This window comes from Hippocampus guttulatus, chromosome 15 (genome assembly GCF_054856545.1).
Source record: "Hippocampus guttulatus isolate MCC_2025c chromosome 15, RoL_Hgut_1.0, whole genome shotgun sequence".
Lineage (NCBI taxonomy): Eukaryota > Metazoa > Chordata > Actinopteri > Syngnathiformes > Syngnathidae > Hippocampus > Hippocampus guttulatus.
This window is the reverse complement of record NC_141275.1, coordinates 11,673,387-11,695,374: the sequence shown is the minus strand read 5'-3', so window position 1 is coordinate 11,695,374 and position 21,988 is coordinate 11,673,387. Positions and strand designations below refer to the sequence as shown.

The 21,988-nt window shown below is 43.9% G+C and overlaps 1 protein-coding gene across 7 annotated transcripts in view; it reads left to right on the top strand.

Moving 5' to 3' along the window:
• LOC147193877 (neurexin-2-like) overlaps positions 1–21,988 on the top strand; it is a 124,764-nt gene that overhangs the window by 41,518 nt on the left and 61,258 nt on the right. For 5 of the 7 annotated variants that reach the window (XM_086131748.1, XM_086131750.1, XM_086131744.1 and 2 more), the window contains 6 exons: positions 4,428–4,729; positions 10,077–10,238; positions 15,567–15,996; positions 17,245–17,628; positions 19,239–19,442; positions 21,949–21,975. In XM_086131748.1, coding sequence (XP_085987874.1) covers positions 4,428–4,729; positions 10,077–10,238; positions 15,567–15,996; positions 17,245–17,628; positions 19,239–19,442; positions 21,949–21,975 — 1,509 coding nt within the window. The remainder of the gene's footprint in view (positions 1–4,427; positions 4,730–10,076; positions 10,239–15,566; positions 15,997–17,244; positions 17,629–19,238; positions 19,443–21,948; positions 21,976–21,988) is intronic. The other 2 variants (XM_086131747.1, XM_086131751.1) reach the window with 1 other exon arrangement.

Here is a 21,988-nt window from a genome sequence, read left to right as displayed (position 1 = left end):
AACTGTGCCGCACTAATGTTTCCTCTCCTCTTTTTTTTTCCCTCCCATGTGCGCATATAATTGCTCATTTTTGCTCCCTTTCATGTTATGCTCACGACTCACTCACTTCTTGTCCATCAAACCTTTGTCCTGACCACTGACTGCGCAACTGGAACGTCACCTTTGACCGCCGCAGTCTTAAGCCAAGGTAATGCACCGATGCTCGTGGCGTCTCTTCGGTTTCGCTGAAGGTTTTTTTCAAAGTCAAAAAAAATGCATCTCGGGTCGCAAGAACTCACTGACTCTCTTCCTGGGAAGCTAATGAGAAGAATAAATGAATACATTAGGACAATCATGTGCTGTTTTCACATAATTTGCCATTCAAATAGTTAGTGAGCTTAAATGATGTTACTTTTGATCATAGCTGGGTTGAGAATGATATTCCCCTTTCACGCGGGGTCATTTGCGGCACAAATATTTTGAATAAGAACGTGCAAACGTATCAGAATGCCGTCATGTATTTCTTGTCATTTGGCCTGTGATGTCTGTAAAGTGGGATCGCAGATTTCAACACGACGCACATTTTAGACAAGTCATTGGGTGTGAATTCAGACTCAATAGCAGCTATGACCTATATATTGATGCCTTTTTTAAAAATGTTTTTTGTTGGGGGGTTTTTTTCCTACCGCGTGGGCGTGTACTGAGATCAGTCGTTATCGGCGTCTCCATGGCAATCGTTTTCCATGAAACACAGATGCCTGACTTTGATGACCTACTCCCTGAGTCAAATACACAGCTCCTACCCTCGAGTTTCTCGCTTGCAAATGTCATTTATTGGAGATGGAACCGATCCCTGTGATATTTTCATGAGGAAAACCGTTTTTTTAAAAATTGTTTTGGTTCTGTCTCATTTCCTTTTAGCATAACCCACTTTTAAAAATAGATACAGTGTCGAACTATTAATCCAGTGGGAGTTGTAAGATCCCCCCCAAACCCCCCCCCCCCCAAAAAAAATCAGACGTTGCACTGTATTGTCTTATTGTACGATATGATTAGATGTAAAATGTAAACTAGCTTAATGTTTTATGTCTTCTGTGAATTATTTCTGTAACTATGAATCACCAATGAAGAGTCTGAAATTATCCAGCCGGATGATCTCTTGTGCATTTTCTAGGGTAAAAATGTGATTGCATAAACATCTTGTCAAAGTCAGTTACAGTAGATGGGAGCTTCAGTAGTCCACGGACTGTTTTTTTTTTTTTTATTGTTATTATTTGGTTGTTTTATTTTTTTCCCCCCCAACTCACTATAAAATCTTCCCTGTAGGCCATTGATGAAGATAAGACTCCACTAAGTGCCGCCGATGATGCACCTGCGTAATGATCAACATTAGCACCCGCATGATAATGTAGTTTATGTCACATTTCACGATCAAATATTTACTGAGTCATACGATGAGTGGGTCCTAAAGGTCAACCATACTGCGATTTGTCCTGAAATGAGGCCTGAAAATAATTGCTCAATTTCATGCATCAATAAGAAGACATTGTGCCAGTTAATTACCCCCCAGGCAATGTTAGCACACTTTTAAATTTGAAGCCGAGCACTGTACATCGAACTGGGGGAGAAATATGTGAGACGGAAAAAGTTTGACCGTGGCGTTAAGTCTGATCTCAAACAATGGTTATTAGCATTGGCAGTTGTCGAGCTGTTCGCCTGAGGCTTGTGCGCACGTGTTTCACTTTGAGCTGGTTTGTTTTTTTTATTTGGCATTAAATTAGCACAAATCAAATAAACAATGTAGCTGCTCCCCTGTGGGTTTACCCGCACGGTCTAGAAAGGAATTCAGATGGTGCTTATTTTTATTTTATTTTTTTAAATTTTTTATGCTGATGATGATGTTTGAATTTGTGATTGTCACGACGCGCGCACACACATGTGGCCACCTACTTGCTTATGCATCTCCCCCCGATGGACTCGGTGGTCAGTAGCTGCCCATATGTCCATGCCACCTGACTTAGGTTGAGAAACTGACAGATTGCCTCCCCGACTAAAGAGTTAAGTCGCCACCTGTGCCCAAGTCCCATCTTATGGGCCGCTTTGAATTTGTAAATTGAAGAGTCTCCTCAGACTAACCAATCCGCAGATTGTCATTTCGAATGACTGCATTGTGCTACGGTCCTCCTTCTCGCCTGTGTTTAATGTGCTTCATGCTGTGACGGTTGTTATGAGTCTAATAATTTCACTTCGCTGCCAATGTAAAGCTTTGAGCGTGGGGGGGACAACAGTTGTCATTTTAAATACTTAAGATCTCGGTGTGGCTTTATTTCGGCGCCGTACACTTCAGCCATTTCAGTCAGAAGGGGCACTTTTCTTTTCTACAACGATCCACAATGAAACCGAATATGATCTGGTCCTCCGGGCATTTTAAAAGCAAATAAAACCACAGATGAAACTTTGGTAAGAATCACAAAAACATTCTTATTTCAAATAGCAAGACATATTTATTCATTTGTTACATCCTATTTGTTCATTTATTTCATGCGACCGTCGGCAGATTTGAGCGACCGGACTATCTCTGATAGGAAAAGGTTTAGCACCGTTGAGTTAGAGGGAACCCATTCATACCCTTTTAGTGTCAGGAGACGAGAAATTGGTCGATGTAGTCGAGAAGGGATATGAGGAAAGCGGGTCACCGGCATATAAAGCTTGCCATTCATGCCGGTATATATTCTGCTGAGCTTCGTTTTCGGCAGCGGTCCTCCACAATGGTCTAATAGATGTCGCCAAGGTAAACGGTGATGGATTTGCCCCCGGTGGCAGCAGTTACAAGGTGCTGGATTGCCCCATCAGCATCAAGCGTTTGACTGCAGCCTTGAGCAGCCTTTGCTTAAGAGTTAGTGCCAAAGTCGGAGTGGTGTCAGAGCAAACACAGCAGCTAGCGGCCTCCGCGGTGCCTCGTCCATATTTTCGCTGCAAACAATGAAACGAATCCGAAACAAGATCTTTACACATACATATCTCTTCATGTATCCATCCATCGATCTAGTTTTCCATCTGTTTTCTAGTTTTCTAGTTTTCCGTCATAACTCTCCATATGATCTAGCTAGCTAGCTAATGCAGCAGTGTGCCCTCTTTTAATTCCAGTTTGTCCTCCAACACAGCACAGGCAAGAGTGGCAGTACATTTGACTTGGAAATTGCTTGCAAATATTCTTCCCCAGTCGACTAAGTAAAAAGAAAAAAATATATCCACACCCAATAGCATCTTTCGAATAGTTAACTAGTGAGTCACGACGTTGTGCCGCCAAGGCAAGTCGGATCAAATCAATTGAGGACAAAGCGGTTCAGATAATGGATGGATGGATGGATGGACGGATAGCGCCAATCCACAACAAAAGTTAGCTCAGGACACTTTACAGATTGAGCCTGGTTAAGAACCTCACTCCTCATAGATTATCTACAAATATTTGTATTAAACAAACCGAGCAAACACTTCCGCTACAAAGGCAAGAAACGGGATCGGGGGGTTTAGCAGCATGGGGAAGGACAAGCCAACAATGGACACAACAACAGCCGACAGCAATAGTTTGAATATGACAGCAACGATGATGATACTGGTCCCTTGCAAAATACCACCGTCCTGGGACTCACGACTGCCGAAAACTGGCATAGAGTTGACAGGAATGCAAAGTCAGAGAGACAAAGGAAATTATTCCAAAAACATTTTTAAATGGATTTTAAGGTGTCTATTAAGTCATCACAATTTGGTGTTTGACTCTGTGTGAAATGCATGTCGCCTATCAGTAAAACTGAATATCTGTGATCTGGTTGGGCCATTTGTGTGAGTATTGGGCCCGACACCTTCATTTGGGGGCTGACAAGAATCTTTCATTTCCTCTGAATCTGAATTTGTCAACATACCAACGCGTTGACTGGTGTGTGGTTATTTAGCCGCTGCATATTTGGTTCTCTGTTTGGTAGAAGTTGACTTTTTTCAAATTGGATGTTGAGATCGACTTACACACTTGCATTGACATTTCAAAAAATGTCGCTGATGGAAAAAAGGCACAAGAGCAATTATCTCTTTTTATTTTGTCAACAAATTGTATGGGGAGGGGGTGGGTGGTGGGACTATTTCATGCTTTTTGCTTGCCTTGTCTTGTCCATAGCGCTCACCACGACAACACATTTCTCACAGTGGCATATAAATCTTTAAACGTAACCTTGGGCTTTCTGTTTTTAGTTGTAGCATTGCAACGGAGTTCTGAGACCGCTAGATGCTATTAGGTTGCGTCTGCAAGCACCATACTTGTTTGCAGCTTTGATTTATCTTTGTGGTCTTTAGATAGTGTGCCATACTGACTATGCAGAAGGCAAGTTTTAGATTTAGCGCAGGCCCGATGATTGTCAGATTGTTAAACTTGTATTCCATTCTTCCGTTCTTAGGCCAGGGGGAGTCCATGGCCACCTTTAAAGGCAACGAGTACTTCAGCTACAACCTCTCTCAGACCCCCATCCAGAGCAGCTTGGATGAGATCACGCTGTCCTTCCGCACGCTGCAAAGGAACGGCCTGCTGCTTCATACGGGGAAGTCGGGAGATTACGTCAACTTGTCTCTGAGGGATGGAGCTCTATGGCTGGTCATCAACTTGGGCTCCGGTGCCTTCGAGGCCCTTGTGGAACCAGCCAATGGAAAGTTCAATGACGACATCTGGCATGATGTCAGAGTGACCCGCAACCTCCGCCAGGTCTGTACACCTTCACCTCGTGGCATTTTCAATGCTTTGGATGGGAAACAAAATCTCCTGGTCTAATGCTTGAACAAAAATCCCAAAACAGAGTAAAACAATGCGGAGAGATGAAATAAGATGAGTCATGGATGGTGTCGTGCAGGGTGTGGTCTGCCTTTCGCCCAAAGTCAGCTGGGGTAGGATCCAGCTCTTTGAGACTCTGAACATGATAAATTGTGAGGAAGGGGATGGATCAGACATGATGAGACTCACCCATTTGTGTTTTTCGTGTGTGTTGTGCCTTTTTACAACAAAAAATAAAACCACACACAATTGGAGACCGCCTTGCACCCACGGATGGATTATGGCCTTTAAAAATGGATTTGGCGACATATGGGCCATAATTCGCCCACTTCTGGTCTTGAAAGATCTTAGGTAGGCTTCAGACCAGTAAAGGGCTCTCGTGTACGGCCCCTTGTTGCTAGGTAGCCGCGATTCATGAAGTACAGTCCTTCGAACCCCGAAGGCCAGTGGGGAGAAATGCTATATGCTAGTCACACCCGCATTCAGGTCAATCACACGCACTTAATTTCAGTCTGTAACACTTGAGCCACATTCTTAAGAGGCTCAGGTAATTTTCTCACCTTCAGGAAATATTTTAAGGTAGTACAGTTCTCCATCAGTGAAGATTCGAGCAAACAAGTGCCGCTTCTAATGAATGTTAAATACGTGTTCCCGTGCTCGGCTAGAGATTACCAGCTCATACTAGGTCATTGCCCTCTTTTTCATGAAACAGATTGCTTTGGTTGGAATAATCAACATCTTGTTTTTTTTATGCACAAGATTTCTTTTTACACCCCGACATGAAAACACAACAATATCCATCATCTTCACATACAGTATCTTGTCACCTCTGTTACCTTTAGAAAAATAATCGCCGCACATAGCAAGACGCGGTGTTGAAATTAATTTTTGTCTCTGTGGCGGATGATGCAACATTGCAGCAGTTCCAGAGAGGTCATGCAAGCAACAGCAGGGCTTGTATAATGAATACAGGCAATGCATGCCAAGTACAACTCAACCCTAAGGTTTCATATTTATTTGTACCGTCTAGAGGACAGGGCACGATGCTGAATCCTCCAACTAATTGATAGGATGTGTCTTTTACAGTCATTGTGACCCCATTTTTGGACCGTGGTCAGTCTTTTCCCCTACCATACAACCTGATAAAGCCCCTCCCCAAAAACTCAAGTGCTAAGATCTAATGGTAAACACACACTAGCTAAACTATCCCGTGCTCAGGCACATTTGACGCTAGTTTTGTTGACAGCTGAACATGCGCACAGGGACAAGTCTAGTTTCCTGTTTTGGGGAATTTGGCAGACCACATTTCGGCAGACCGATGGTGTTTTCGATTCCATGACCCCGCAGCACCTAACAATTCAGGTCTGGAGATTGCCTTGTCCAGCATCAATGACTTCTCACCTCACAAATGAGGCTTGCGATGAATGGACACAAATTCATGTCATTTGCATCTTGGACGATGTTACGAAGTCCTATCTGTGCTTTGCGACTATATTTGTGGCATCAACACGCTGTGGCGGAAAATTTTCTAGAATTATAGAATTACTTTTTTTTGTGCCGTTGCTGTGGGCTCACATAGTAGGGAGTGTGGTCAACATGGTCAGGCACATAAATTGTGTCAATTCATGCAGAACTCCTTTGGGCTGAGCTGCTAAGCTATCTATCTGTCTATCTATCTATTTATCTATCTATCTATCCATCTATCCATCTATCAGATAAGAAAACCTTTATTTGTCCCACACTGAGGAAATTTACAATATCTATGTACTGTATGTACTGTATTTACAGTATATATCTATATAGATAGATAGATAGATATACAGTAGATATAGATATATATATAGATATACACTTTTTTTTCCCTTTTACCTCAGATGTGCTTTTAAAACATCCGCAACGAAAAGGTCTCACTGCAGAATCCCTGTGATCATTTCCGCCACATTGAAACTTTATGGAATTGCGCCTGGCTGATAGCGCTTTATTCATTCCAGGGGAGACATTCAGCGAGGAAGAAATACGGTGTGCAAAATGAAGTGAGCGTTCACCTGCAGCATAATTTTACTAATCTTGGTCTAGTGACGTGAGGTGCATTTCAATCTCGGCCTGCAAAAGAAAGACTCCCGGTGTATCTAATTCATCGACGGTAGTATATTATGAGCTTGGCCACATGAATCACAATGTAAACTTGCATTCTCCTCCATGCCGGTTGACTTCCCCAGACTTCCACAGGAGAAGAGATTCAATGCACACGACGTCACTTATGCTTTCAGCCATGCACTTGATCCCTGTGTAAATTGCCTTCGCCTCAGATAAGTTACCTGCCTGACATGTAGATATGGAGAACTTCAACTCCTGGGAGAATGCCGGTGGAAACATTTTATTTGATCCGCGGTTGCATTTCAGGCAAGAATTCATCCAATTACCGCCTCCCGCCCTCTCTTGTCTCTTCTGTGACTGCGGAGGACCAAATGACTTGATTTCTTTTCTGACCGTTATTAAGAACACTGCTGCATAATGATGTGCATGCAAGCACAAGGCACATACTGTACTTTTACATAACTTTTACATACGATAATGTGTTTTTTTTTTTTGTGGTTTTAATCCGCTCAGTGGGCGGCCCGGTAGTCCAGTGGTTAGCACGTCGGCTTCACAGTGCAGAGGTACCGGGTTCGATTCCAGCTCCGGCCTCCCTGTGTGGAGTTTGCATGTTCTCCCCGGGCCTGCGTGGGTTTTCTCCGGGTGCTCCGGTTTCCTCCCACATTCCAAAAAAAAAACATGCATGTCAGGCTGATTGGACGCTCTAAATTGTCCCTAGGTGTGAGTGTGGGCGTGAATGGTTGTTCGTCTCTGTGTGCCCTGCGATTGGCTGGCAACTGATTCAGGGTGTCCCCCGCCTACTGCCCGTAGTTGGCTGGGATAGGCTCCAGCACCCCCCGCGACCCTAGTGAGGATCAAGCGGTTCGGAAAATGGATGGATCCGCTCAGTAACGTTTGTGCATCAACAACACTAAATATACAGTAATTTATGTGACCTGGTATAGCAGAATGAGTCAGAAGTCATCCGCAAAGAAATCATTATAAACTGCCATTGTGGCATGTGTGTGTGTGTATGTGTGTGTCACTCACCATAGCAAGCATAGTTGGTTGGGATAGCTTCAAGTTACCCCCGCAAGGAAAATAAATAGATGAATGATTTTTGTTGTCTGTTTGATTCATATCATGGCATGCTTGGAATATTGCTGACTTTCACCATTACATACAGTGACAAAGAATTATATTGTTTTGTGTAGCCTACCTGAGTGGTTGCAGCCCTTCAATTTGTTTAAAAAAAAAAACGGGCACTGAAGTCAGCTGTCGACGGTGTGCAAAGATGCTTCAGTGGTTGCCAGGTATAAACGAGAGTGCCACATTTATCAATTTCGAGACATAAAAGCCTTTTATTTGATGTGCGCCATCAATCAAGCCAAAGCCGAGCCGACCCATTTTCAAAAAGTCAAAGCTAAAGATACTCAAGGTTTTACCACGAGATGGACAAAAAAAACAAAAAAGAAAAAATCAATATGTGTCACCACAAGAGAATGGTCGACAGGACCATCACTACTTTGACCTTTATCCTGTAGCTTTCAATGTGAAGGGGGATATCTATGGAAAGACATCCCGTGTGAAATTGTGACCTCGTGGTTTGTGTGTTGAGGACGACCCGCTCGAACCGTTAAGTGTCGCTATCTTGTGAAATCTACCGTGGCAAATGATTTTCTTGAAAAAAAGAAGAATGCGAAAGAAAATACTTTTCATGAGCTCAAAGAAGTTAAATTGTGATGCCCTGTTTTTCAAGAGGCCCTTCATCATGGCGGCGTCATCTAATCAAAATGATAATTATCCATGAAGAATTGTAAATCAGTCGCTGTAGATCATTAAACCTGAACACTGCCAGACAGCTTTAATTCATATGGCTGCAGAATCTGCTTCCCTTTACACCATATAAAGGCTGCAATACTTTATCAACTCCAAGTCTGCATTTATAAAATGATTACACTTCCAGCGTGTTTTAAAGTTTGACCTTTCATAGGATGCATTCGTTGTTCCTATCGACATTTTGAGTTGTAATTGTTTTAATTTTTTGTCAAGTGGCGGGAATGGTTTCCATTTGTGACGAACCTCATGTTACGGTGGGCTTATTGTCATGGCAACAAGCATATCCTTCTTTTCCCGTACTGCACAGTTTTACAATTCATCTCCTCTGTCTCCTGTGATGTGACTGATACGATGAGATTTTTTTTTTCCCTCTCTGCCAGTGGGCAAAAGCACTAATTAAGATCACCATTTCAGTATTCTTAAACCCAAATTAATTGGGTTTTCCAACTTGGGCAGCATCCACATTGCTTTCGGTGCCAAACTGCCATTTGAAGAAACCTTTGTGGTGTACTGACTTTACTGCCATCAGAAACGGGAATCAGCAGAGATTAGTGACGCTATCAAGGCTGTTTTTTTTTTCTGTAATGGCTTCCTAGATCTAAAAGTAAGCCATTACTAGGCACAGAACCATGTGAATTCTCCCAGCCAGTGAAGAAAACACATCGGCGCGGAATAATGCATATTACAATTAGAAAGATAAGAAAACAGAGTTGGAGATTTAATAAATGTTTTAAGTGTTCAGAATGACAGCAAAGAAAGAACATGCATAGTACGTAAACATTCATCCCTCCATTTTATGTTAAAAATCGTTTTTATGTGGGGGCGGCAGTGACCGACTGATTAGCTCGTCCACGGAGGTCCAGGATTTGATTCTGGGCTCCGGCCGGCTTTCCTGTGTGGAGTTCGCATGTTCTCCCTGTCCCTGCGTGGGTTTTCCCCAGGTACTCCGGTTCCCTCCCACATTCCAAAAACATGCATTTTAGATTAATGGAACACTCTAAATTGTCCAGAGGTGTGACTGTGTGTGCGAATGGTTGTTGGTCTATGTGTGCCCTGTGATTGGCTGGCAACCAATTGAAGGTGTACCCCGCCTACTGCCCGATGACAGCTGGGATAGGCTCCAGCACGCCCGCTACCCTCGTGAGGATAAGCAGCTCCACTCGGATAATGGATTGTTTTTTTTATATATATTCTCTTTATATATATATTCTCTCTACACTCTATTTTGGATTTTCACCCGTCGCAGAGGGTCTGGAATGTATGACAAAGAGGGCTTCGCTGTATTTCAAGTGCCCCCTTCTCTAAAAGTGATCGAAGCATCAAGTCATGTTCGCCATTCTTCAAAATCATTTTGTTCTCCTTCCAGGTGACAATCTTGGTGGACGGGATCCTGACCACAACGGGTTACACCCAAGAGGACTACACCATGCTGGGCTCTGACGACCTCTTCTACATCGGAGGCAGCGTGGACACAGCGGAGCTGCCGGGCTCGCCAGTCAGCAACAACTTCATGGGCTGCCTTAAAGACGTGAGTCTTGCTCGATCCTTGCGCACCACCCGAAATACTATCCCGCCATGCTGTTGGCGTCCAGGAAGGGGGAGGTGCCATATTTTAGATGGCACCTCCCCCTTCCTGGACGCCAACAGCATGCTCCGTCATTCGAAAAGCCAGCCTACATATTCATATTGACTGTATTGTTGGAGGGTGTTTCAAGGAGAAGCATTTCACATTTAGAGGCTGCACCATGTGTGTTTCTAGAGTCCTGTGGGAATCTTTACACAGAGAGAGAGAGAGAGAGAGATACACCAATACAGTATCCATAAGTAATGCATCCACCTTCTTCTGTTCACTCCTAGATCTCCTCTCTGGGCTCGTCCTCATTTTTAATCTTTCCATAAAGCCGCGGCCTGCACCTGTCACCTTGATTATCTCCACGGAGCACGTTAACATCGCGTACTTGTGCAATAGATTTATGTCAGGTGTAAAGCGCCACATGATCTTTTAATGCCCACTTTCAGCGGCGTCGTACAAATTTTTAACAGGAAGCGCTGTCGCGTAAAAAAAATAAAAAATAAAAATCGAGTGAGACCACATTTGAAAGTGAAGGAAAAGCATCAACTCCCAATTCAAATCAGTGAATGTACATTCTATTCAGATCCCTTTTTTGCCAACATGGCAATAAAGTTTAGGGGGGGGGGGGGGTTGTCTCTGTCCTCACTTCCCAACGAAGCATTCTGCCTAAAACAAACAGCTAATCCGAATTATAGGCCGCACAGAAATCACCCAGCAAATAAAGTGGAGAGACTAAAAACGAGCAACAGCATATTTGACTGAGAGCTTGGCAGATATTCATGTTGTATTGTGAAAATTAGACTGGAGGCTTATTATGTGCCAAAGCTAGCACAAAGCTTTATAGCTGTGAGAGATTTGACTCGCTTTGTGTACGTTTTCCTATTCAAAAAATACAAATTTAAAAAAAAATAGAAGCAGCAGCATAGTTTGGCGCCACTTTATTCATTTGGCGAATCAAGTCAAATATTGGCAGCAACTTTAATTCACAAATGCCAGCTAATACTGAGCTAGCACTGGACACTCCAAGCAATTTTCCACAATGGGCTCAATACACTCATAGTTAAAAACCTGCGTAAACTCTAACGACTGTTGACCAGTTGACTTGAGTACCCCGCATGGACGTTTAAAGCCAGAACTTCACTCATCGCTACTCTCATGTTTTGGGTATCTCGTTCAATTCATCCGTCTGTAGAAACGTCCGGCCATCAAGGTGACACCGTTTTCATTTGCTTTTATTTGTTTCCGTGCCTATCCGACATGAAACTGCTGCGCGGCGCCCAAAAAAAGCTTTGGGACTGCTGAAGTATGCTTTTAAAAAAATATATCGGTGACTCCTTCGATTAATCGACATCGACTTGACTTTCATCGCATTGTAACCAAGAAAAAAAATCTTGCGTCGCTCAACTCCTCCTACTGAGTCTTGCCTGCATTCTGCTGCGTCATGCTGCTATCTAAGCTGACTAGAATGAGAACATTTACAATGACTAACTCGTCAATGTCTTTCCGTTTAATGAGATCAGGAAATATGATCGAAACAACAGCAGTCAGCGCTATTCACTTTAAATATCAGTTAAATAGCTACAAGACAGCGGCCGCATATTCGAAACCGTCTCCTTCACCGCTGCACACTATAATGGTAAGAATACTCTTAAATTAACCTCTCTCGTGTCTCAAACGAAGCGTTTGAAGCGTCACTTTTGCAAATGCTGGTCGTTGATACGGCGCAGGTAATTCGGGTGTGCCTAATTAAATGTCCCATGAATGCGTGCTATTCCTCCTTTAAAATTCTTCAGCTTCTCTTTAATGCCAATGTAATAGCGCAAGTCTGATTTGCTACAATTCAAATGCTGGCATCGTTTTCAAATGAGGGTATAACATCTCATTTTCAATCGCAGGCGCTAGATGATTTGCTCCCCGTATTTACTCTGCGGCATGAAGGCGCTGAAATGAAGATGAGATGTTATTTATGGGCAGGTTATTGTGCCGGCATTACTGCAACCTCCGCTTTGTGGGCGGCATGGCTGGTGGTGGTGTTCGGGGGCCCGCGTTGCTGATGTGCCAAAGTAGAATGTATTGAAGGCACGCTGGCAGGATGCGATGTGCACCACAGGCGTGAAGATGGGATGACAAACAGGAATGGTAGTGGGAAGCGGGGGGGGGGGGGGGGGGGCACTAATGAGGGCGAGTGGTGGACGAGGCAAAGCTGATCAAATGGGATCAGCCCGCCAGGAAACGCTGAGGCGAGGTTCAGAGACGGGTCAGTCCAGCCCGCACCTTTGCAAGTAGACCGATAGGGCTGCGTGCTGTGAGCAGAGAATCGACACATTTACATTCTTTCTTAATCCCGGTGGGAACTAAAGGTAAGCGCAGACACAAACGTTGTTGTTTAAATCCACGGAGGGTCATCGAAAAGACAGAGCAATGTCCCACGATGGATGTCTTTGGAGATGATAATAGAGGCCATCGGGTTCATCTCCTCCAAGGGAAAATAAATGCGTCAAGAAGAGCACCGAGCAAATGCAGACGCATTTATCTGCGGGGTCACCATCTGAGAGGGCAATGTTGCGCCAGGAGATCCAACATTGCGTCATTAGCCTCCATTCATCTCATGTTTCAACCTTTAAAGGATATTTGTTGCCAAATATCCTTCCGGTCCTATTAATCAGATTCAACTTTTGCCTCCCAATAACAGCTCCAAAATCCCTATGAATAATTGCCATAATTGATTTAATTGTGTACTTGAATGCAGCCAAAAGGTCTGACATTTTTTATTTTATTTTTTTTGTCATGGTGTGACACATTTGATTCGGTGGCCTGTTAATGGCATCCTTTCCACTTTCCACCCACTGGTTGAGCGCATAATTTTCTCCGCCGCACACGATCATATTTCAACTCTAATACACTTTAGTCATCTGTACGGTATTTTGTTTGTATAATACAGTCATGCATAATTTGCCATGACTGACTGTTCTCATGAGAATTTAGGGAAACTTTTGTACAGAATATAATGCAGTTGACGCAAAGAGAAAATGATCGAACTATCGAACCATTTTTGCTTCTGCGTCTCGCAACTCGTCTAGTAGACTCGTGGTTAGCATGTGTGCCTCACAGTCCAGAGGTCCCGGGTTCAAGTCCAGGGTCAGCGGGGCTCGGCTACACTTCATCTGGGACCCTAATCAGGAAATGAATAAACTGACAAGCTTCTGGCAGCTTTCCGCAGAACTACTTAATAATTTAGTCAGATTTGTTAGCATAATCCTTTCCAACTGTTTCACTTTTATTGAGATTAAAAAAAAAAAATATTAATATTCTCTCTCTCTCGCTCATGTAATGGGAAACTATGCCATTTTTGCCATTACAAAGCTTCTAAATATTGGACAATTGTTTTTTCGGAGTAACATTTTAGCCTAACTTATTGACATTGTAAGGTAAAAAGAGCACACATAATAGCTATTGTCAATTCCTGCGATGTATACTTCAAATTGTATGCACCTTAAAACAGACCTGTCAAGAGCCGATACATACGGTGTTTCGACACCAGGGCTGACTTTGACATTGACTTGACCTTGCATGTATGTCGCAACCTTTTACTTTGGTTGAAATTTAATAGTAAGACCGATTTTAATAGTAAGACTGACCTGGAGCTGCTCTAGTGATAAATGACCGATGTGTTCTCATTAAAAAAAAAAAAAAAAGTTCACTCATTTTCAAATGGTCAGTTTCACCATCTGATTTCAGTCCTTAATTAGTCACAGCGAGGCAGTGCGAAGTGTGATATTGGCTCATATCCCCTTTGAGCCGGCCTGTAAGTCCTGTGTGCAGTGTGGTGTGTCACCTCCGGCGCTGACTGGTGGCACAGTGATGTGGCAGATAACACATCGGGCTGCGGGTGAAATGAGACAAGCTTTATTTTTTTTTTTGTTGTGTCCTGCTGTGCATATTGATGAGGGCAAACCACAATAGAATAACAACATGAGGGGAAGTCATATGAATGCCGTTGAAGTAATGTGCGCTTTCATCGGGAATATGTTATTAAATTGACTTCAATTTGACTCGCATCACAGTGTATTTGTGAATATATTGGTTTGCTGTCAGTACTTGTTCAGAGTATGAATGAAGATAAACTTGTGGTTGGCACATTTGAGTACATCGGCTACCTTCTTGCGCATCAGCTCGACCATGCTTTTGAATGCTTACGCTGTATTTGTTTCGTGCATGTTGAATTGTGATGACGTCTCGGGTATTTTCTGCAGTGACCAGACTTGGTCACTCTGCCTTTTTCACCCCCTGCTTTGATTTACCAACTCAACTTAACAACCCATTTACTCCCCAGTTAAAGTTCACTGTCAACCTAAACAGAAAACAAAGCTAATTTCAACGAACCATGCAATTATGCAAAATGCCCCGACAGACGGCTTCACGAAAAGCATCGATGTTGAAGCAACAGATGTTTGAACACAGTTGGTACATCAACACAGAAGAGATCACATTTTTCATCTGCATCTGTTCTTTATCCTCTGTGAAGAGACCATTGTTACTGCACCTTACTGAGTCAATTAGTTGTGAAACTCTTCTTTGTTTGCATCTGTATGTCTGCATTGTTTGCATCTGTTGTTCCGTAGTGGGCAAGATGGGCACTACAGAAGGAGCACAATTTTCAGCAGGAATTACTCAAGGGCATTCACAGTCATTTCAATAGGGCAAGATGATTTGAGATACACGGTAAAAATATATATATATGTAATTTTTGAGGGCCAAAGCAGTCATTTAAATTGGAACAACTTTCAAATCAACATTTGCTGAGTTTTTAAGATGGTAGACAACAGTTGTGTAAACACTTATTCCTTTTAGCAAAACGTTATTTTATTTTAGCCCTTGAAATTTCAGCCATTTTTTTTTCCTACAGTGAAGCATGGCCTCGAACGAATTAAGTCAAGCAAGGCACCACTGTAGCTGCTTTTTGTGACATTTTTTTGTTTGGTTTGGTGGGATTTTCCTAGCATGAATAAATGTGCCTTGGCTCAATAAACGTTGGCAAACACTGCACTATACTGTGTAATGTAAGTAGTGCCTCGATTGACCTACCGGATTTTTCTTATTGCTTGCTTTTTGTTTCGCTTTGAGCAAGGTAAAAATATAGTCTGCATGCGATCCTCGTGATCATAAGCTTGCGTGTGTTGAATTCATGGCTTCATTTATTAATGAGTCATATCCCAACTTTTGGGCTGGGCGAATTGCCTTGCGCAGCTGTCACCTCAGCGCGGCATTTCTTTCATTTATCAGGTAGTCTACAAGAATAATGAATTCCGACTGGAGCTGTCACGGCTGGCTGAGCAGCGGGACCCAAAAATAAGTATCCATGGCGACTTGACGTTCAGCTGCGAGAGCGTGGAGGCCCTGGAGCCGGTCACCTTTGACACGCCGTCTGCCTACCTGACACTGCCCAGGTGGAACACAAAGAAGACAGGCACCATATCGCTGGACTTTCGCACCACGGAGCCCAGTGGTCTGCTGCTGTTCAGCCACGGCAGCCTGCTGGGGGCGGCGCCTGAGAGCAAACCCCGGGCCGACTTCTTTGCCATCGAGCTGCTGGATGGTTTCCTCTACCTGGTCATGGACATGGGCTCCGGCAGCATCAAAATGAAAGCCAGCAGCAAGCGGCTTGATGATGGCCAGTGGTGCCATGTGGATTTTCAGAGAAAAGGGCGCAATGGTAAGGGCAAAAAATAAAGAAATAAAAAATACAAATAATAATAATGGGGATGTGAGGAGGCAGGGGAAGCTCTCTGTCTGCTTCTGTTACTGTGTTTCTCTGCTCTTAGCGGGCCACATACAAAGATTTCCAAGCTGTGAAGTCACCATATGCCAGCTCGGATACAGTCACCGCGCCGTGCCCTTGCCATTTTTTTCAACACTGCAGTGAAACGTGCATGCATATGCAGTGGGATTTTTAATTACGCTGATATTTTTAGCCACCATCATCTATGCGGAAGATTTTTTTTTTTCCTTTGTGAAATCTTTTCACAAATTGCCAATTTAACAGTTGCCCATATTGAATGGGATTGTGCTGTTGGTACATTCCCTATCATGTCTTATGAGTATCTCACAAAGTTATTTCCTACATACGACATCAGGACACCTGCATGAATCGAATTAGAGCCACGCTAAAGTAGCCAAACAAGGTTTTCTCAATTTCAGCCTTTCGGGTGACATTTGACGAAGAGATGACTTCTTTTCCGATGCCCAAACAGGCTCAGATCATGATTGAACTCAGTTTGACATGATAACTTGATGCCAGCTGAACCAGCATGCGCCCAGGAAATTTTATTTAAATCGAATGCGATTGGGTGGAGTCAATGTTTCTTGTTTGTGGATGTGCGGCCTGTCGTCAAAAATCAATGTCAATCTCCTTGAATGAATTCCAACTCAGGATGAAAATGTACTCTTCTTGGCATGGGCAATAAGCTAACCCTGTAAAAAGTGAGTCTCAAAAGCAAAAATAGTGCCCATTGCTCTCACAGAGTTCATCGGGTGTGCCGTGGGTGTTATTATTTCACTTAATTAGGGGTGAAAATGATGATTTACTGTCAATAATTTCTTTGTTCATCTATCTAGACCAGCAACATGTAGTGACGGTCTTCCACTTTCTCCAGTATCTTGTTTTTTATCACGTGATTCATTTATTCCTTCCCGTTTCCAATTCAGACAAATTCCAAAGCTCTCGCTACAGATTCTTCACATCCAACAACACAATTCAATGTGATTCCTCCCGAGGCCTGGCAGAACAGTTTCTTTATTTACACTTGAGAAAAAAAAGAGCAAAGACGAGCTCCCGCTTCCTCAATCCTACGTTTCTTCCTTGCGTGGCGCAGCCCACACACACCTGTCGTTATTTCCCGCATGTAAAACGTTGCATAAGTGCACGTTGACTCACTCGCTGTGCTTCCGTCCGTCCCCGCAGGCTATATTTCGGTGAACAGCAAAAGCATCCCGTTTTCGGCCAACGAGGGCAGCGAGATCCTTGACCTCGACGGGGACATGTATCTGGGCGGTCTTCCCGACGACCGCCATGGTCTCATCCTCCCTCCGGAGGTGTGGAGTGCCTCTCTGGGCCTGGGCTACGTGGGCTGCGTGCGGGACCTCTTCATTGACGGCCAGAGTCGCAACCTGTGGAGGCTGAGCGAGGTTCAGGGCGCCGTCGGTGTCAGCAGCCTGTGCACCAGGGAGACTCATGTGAGATGCGGCCGAGACACGTGTGCCAACGGGGGCCACTGCAAGGAGGGCTGGAACCGACACATTTGCGACTGTAATGGCACCGGCTACTTGGGGCCCAACTGTGAGAAAGGTATGAGCCTCAGGCAGTGAATGGATAGATGAATAAGTGAGAAAAAATAAAAAATACCACTGCAAAGCTTTTAGCGCACTGTGAACTGTATTTTATTCAGCACCCAGCTGGAAAGTGACATTAAATAAATATGCGCAGGAAGAAAAAAAAAGGATCATCCCTTACACCCAGACCTCTCAAAGAGTAATACATTTCCACCAACGGTGAAACAATCTATATCCCGGTAATGAGCCCCTTAACTCACTTGATTTCTGGTCATTTGATCATGTGGAAGAGGCGAGTGGTGGCCAAGTGGTTAGCCCGCCTTCCTCACATCTCTGTGGTTCCTATTTGTGTGTGTGGGGGGGGGGTTTGGTCTGGTGAGCCTACCTTCAGCTATTTGCTGTGGTGGTGCGGGTGTGGGAGGGCATCAACTCACATTTTTATGCACTCTAAAAGCTCCAAGATGACCATGAAGCCTTGGAGAGGTGTGAAGGAAAAATGTTTGAGTTGATTCATCTTTGTAGCGACATTATGTCAGGGATGAGCTAAGTTTAGCCTAGGTTGTTAGTTGGAGGTACAGAGAGTCTTGGCCACATGCATTTTATTTATTTTTTTAAATCAAGTTGTAAGTCATTTATTTTTAAGGATGAGTTTGACATGATTTTCATGTTTTGGAATAACAGTTTGTATATATATATATATAAACTGTATATACACACACATACACCGCGACCCTTGTGAGGATAAAGCGGTTCGGAAAATGAATGAATGGATCAATGAATGAATATATATACTGTATATATATAAAATGTTATTGCATTCGACAATTAACAGCAGGTTTTCTGGATCGGAACTTGTCAACCCCCAATCAATGGACTGAATGCCTATCCATATACTCCATTATAGTCTTTTAGTAAATCAGCATGCACGACGCAATCCAGGCGACGGAGAAAGAGACAGATTCTAGTCATCACGGCCATTTATTGTGCAAGCAAATAGCAGTGAAGTGCCAGTCGGTGAGAAGTTTGTTCACAAATGATCAGTATCAGGATGTTGCCAGGACTGCGAGTGCTATTTTCGGGGAGCAGCGTCGCTGCAAGAATCACTTTTCATTCGCATGCAGATAGTTTTCTCACAAGAGAGGTTCAATGACAGCGAGTCGTATTGTGGCATGGATGGAAAATTTCTCCCACTCGCTCCGTCACCTTGTGTCGCTTGGAATCTGTCAGAAATCGGATTTGGTGCCGCATTAGCAGCCACCGTCTTACAAAATGCTCTAGGCTTTTTCTGCCATCTGCTGCATAAAATGAAAACTGCAACGTCCAATTTAGATCACGGAGTAGCACGGATAAGGCTTCGTGCGAGTGCTGGAAATATGAATATTATAAATTCATGTTTTATTTTAGAGGTTGAAAAGTGCAAACAAAATGCTTTCCCTGCAGCGAGGAAGCATAATTCAGTAACGTGTAGAACAGCTCGGCTGAATGATTTCTCCCAGCCAATCAGCAAAAATGATAAATAAGTGAAGTACTCTGCCATGAAATATGTATTTGAGAATATATATATATATATATATATAAATTTCAGGGCAGCACAGTGGTTTAAGAGTTGTGATCTCCACTGCACAGACGCCACGGTGGTGAGCTACGACGGCAGCATGTACCTGAAGGTGATGCTTCAGAGGACGCTGCACACGGAGGCCGAGGACGTGTCCCTGCGTTTCATGTCCCAGAGGGCCTTTGGGCTGCTGGTGGCCACCACGTCTCAGCAGTCAGCAGACACCCTGCGCGTGGAGCTGGACGCCGGCCGACTGAAGCTGACGGTCAACTTGGGTAATGCCGCGTCAGCAGATACGCCAGCAGATAATGTCTCGGCTGACCTTTTTGCAGGAAGAGTCACCGAGCCAGTGATCTCTTGATATTAGTCTGCCTTCACTCTCTCCCATACAATCCTCGTACTGTACAACCGCTGTTGCTTTCAAAGAGACGCACGTCCCTTGATCCGCTTGCTTTAGATTTACTTCGACATACAAGCACTTTCGGATCAATTCAAACCAAACGTTTCTTTGGGAGTAACTGCTGAGTAGTAACTTGTCTATGTTAATCTGAAAACTCGCAGCTAGACGTCACTTAATCTTGAACAACAAAAGATGAGTTCTGGGCATCCTCAAATATTTCCTTTGGAACACTGCGTTCATATTTTAGCCAACCGGGAAGTGGGCGCATCCGATGGGATTCCTGTTAGGACTGAAAAATTGCGCTTGCGTGAAGGCAAAGATATGATGTCACCTCGATGAGAGCCCGAGGGAGAAAACAACTGAGGATTTTCATACCGGTTCATACGTCAAAGCCTGCCTTGGCAAATCTCGGATAGCATGCCCAACTCGTGTCTGTGGGTAGCACTGGCAGCGCAGCATTCTGATTGGACGGTTAGCTTTTAGACGATTCTGTGACATCATCATCAGTACATTCTTTCATTTTATGTCCATAGGATTAGATCGAAGGTCGGGGCCGAGCAATTGTAACAAAAAGATAAACAATCTATGTTTTATTATTTCCAAATTATTATGATTAATAATAATAATTGGCCTGCGAGTGATTGTCTGCTTACTCCGGAAGTGGAAAACCTCTATCTCCTCGGTTGATTTTGATATGTAGCATTTGTGACGTTGGTCCTGGAACATTTCTGACACCCTTCATGTATAAAGCATGAGCTGTCCCCACAAAGTCAATCTAAATAATATAACATATCAACACGGGGAACATGTTGGGACGAAAGCACTTCTGATGTCGTGAATAAGGATTGCGATTGTAGTTAATTGTTTAACACAAGGGATTGTTGCCTTTTTAAGCAACGGTGGTCTTCTCTCTTTCTGTCTTTCGCTCTGTCTCTCGGTTCATGCAGTGGTCAGGTCCCACCCGACCGGCTGTCTCTCAGCTCTTTCAGCCCTTCAATGGCTTGTCTGCAGTTCAAGGAGAAGGCAGTCAGAGACCACATTCATCACAACGCTCACACATAACACTTGGAAGCACACGTGCGACCATTTTACAACACGGCCCCTCGCTGGGGCCTGTCTCGTTTGGAGTCACTTCATTGAGCTCAGAGGGATGCCAACGACGTACACACATACACACACAGGCAGTGCACACAAAGTGAAACACTGTGGTCTCCGGCTTTCTGCATCCACTGCTCTGTGATGGTTGACAGCTCGAGAGCACTCCTCAGCCACGTGATGTCACATAGTCATTCGCTCCGGCTGCAATGACTTCATAATTCACAGCATGCAAAAATTAGTGAGTGGGTCTATTTCCAGCCCAACGCTGGGGGGGGGGGGGGAGTATATATCGTATTTAGAAGGCTGTGCTTCTAGGCTCGGACTAGAAGCACAGACTTTTTTTTTTTTTTTTTTTGACAAATTAATCGTGGCTGTGGATTGTGCAAATCGCCTCTTTCCTCGGCATTTAATGTGCAAAATGCATCTCCACCATGCAGCCCTGCACAACAAGCAAGGAGACATCTCAGTTCACTGGAGTGCCAAGGCGGAGCTCAGTCTGCCTGACTTTTAAAAAATAAAAAAAAAGGAAGAAAACAGTAACTACGACCGTGAATATGGGCAATATCAACTATGACAAAGACCTTTGAAATGCCCTGAAAAAATATGGCTCAATTTGTCACATCTCCACAATTTAATAAGATTCAAAGCAAGAGAGTTTTTGATTGATAGAAAAATTCATTGATTGGTTGAAACATCTCTTGTGTTGGCTCTCATTGTATCGTGTAAGTGTACTTAATGAATCGTCCCATGAGTGTATGTGAAGGACGGGTCGATATTAAACCACATGACACCGCAACGGGCAACACGCAACTCGAGGCGGCAACAGAGACTTTCATCTGGTTCCGATTGAGGCTTTTTTTTTTATCCGCCCCATACATTGTGTTCGCCGAGGTGTACACGTTCTCCGCCGCAGCACACATCAAAGCAGGCATCGTCATGGTAACTGCAATTCACTCGCCCGATGCTGAATCTAAGTCGCCCGTGCACTCACGCAGCTTCGGCTGGACTTCTTTTTCCACGCCGACTACAGAGCTCATTGATTGACTCCATTCTATGGCCAGCACACGCTGAGATGTTTCCTTTCACTCACGGTTCGCCCCTCTTAATGCCGTTTGCACAGCGGGGAGGAAAGTGGCGCTTTGACTCTCGAGGCCGTCCCCGGATGGTGGGCTCTGAGAAGCACTGACGTGTCTGCAGAATGTACCTTGAAGGATGTGAAATATTCTCTCCCCTCTTTTTTTCCCCTTCTTTTAATCTCACCATCTCACTCTCTCTCTCACCAGATTGTATCAGGATAGACTGTAATCTCAGTAAGTGTCTCCT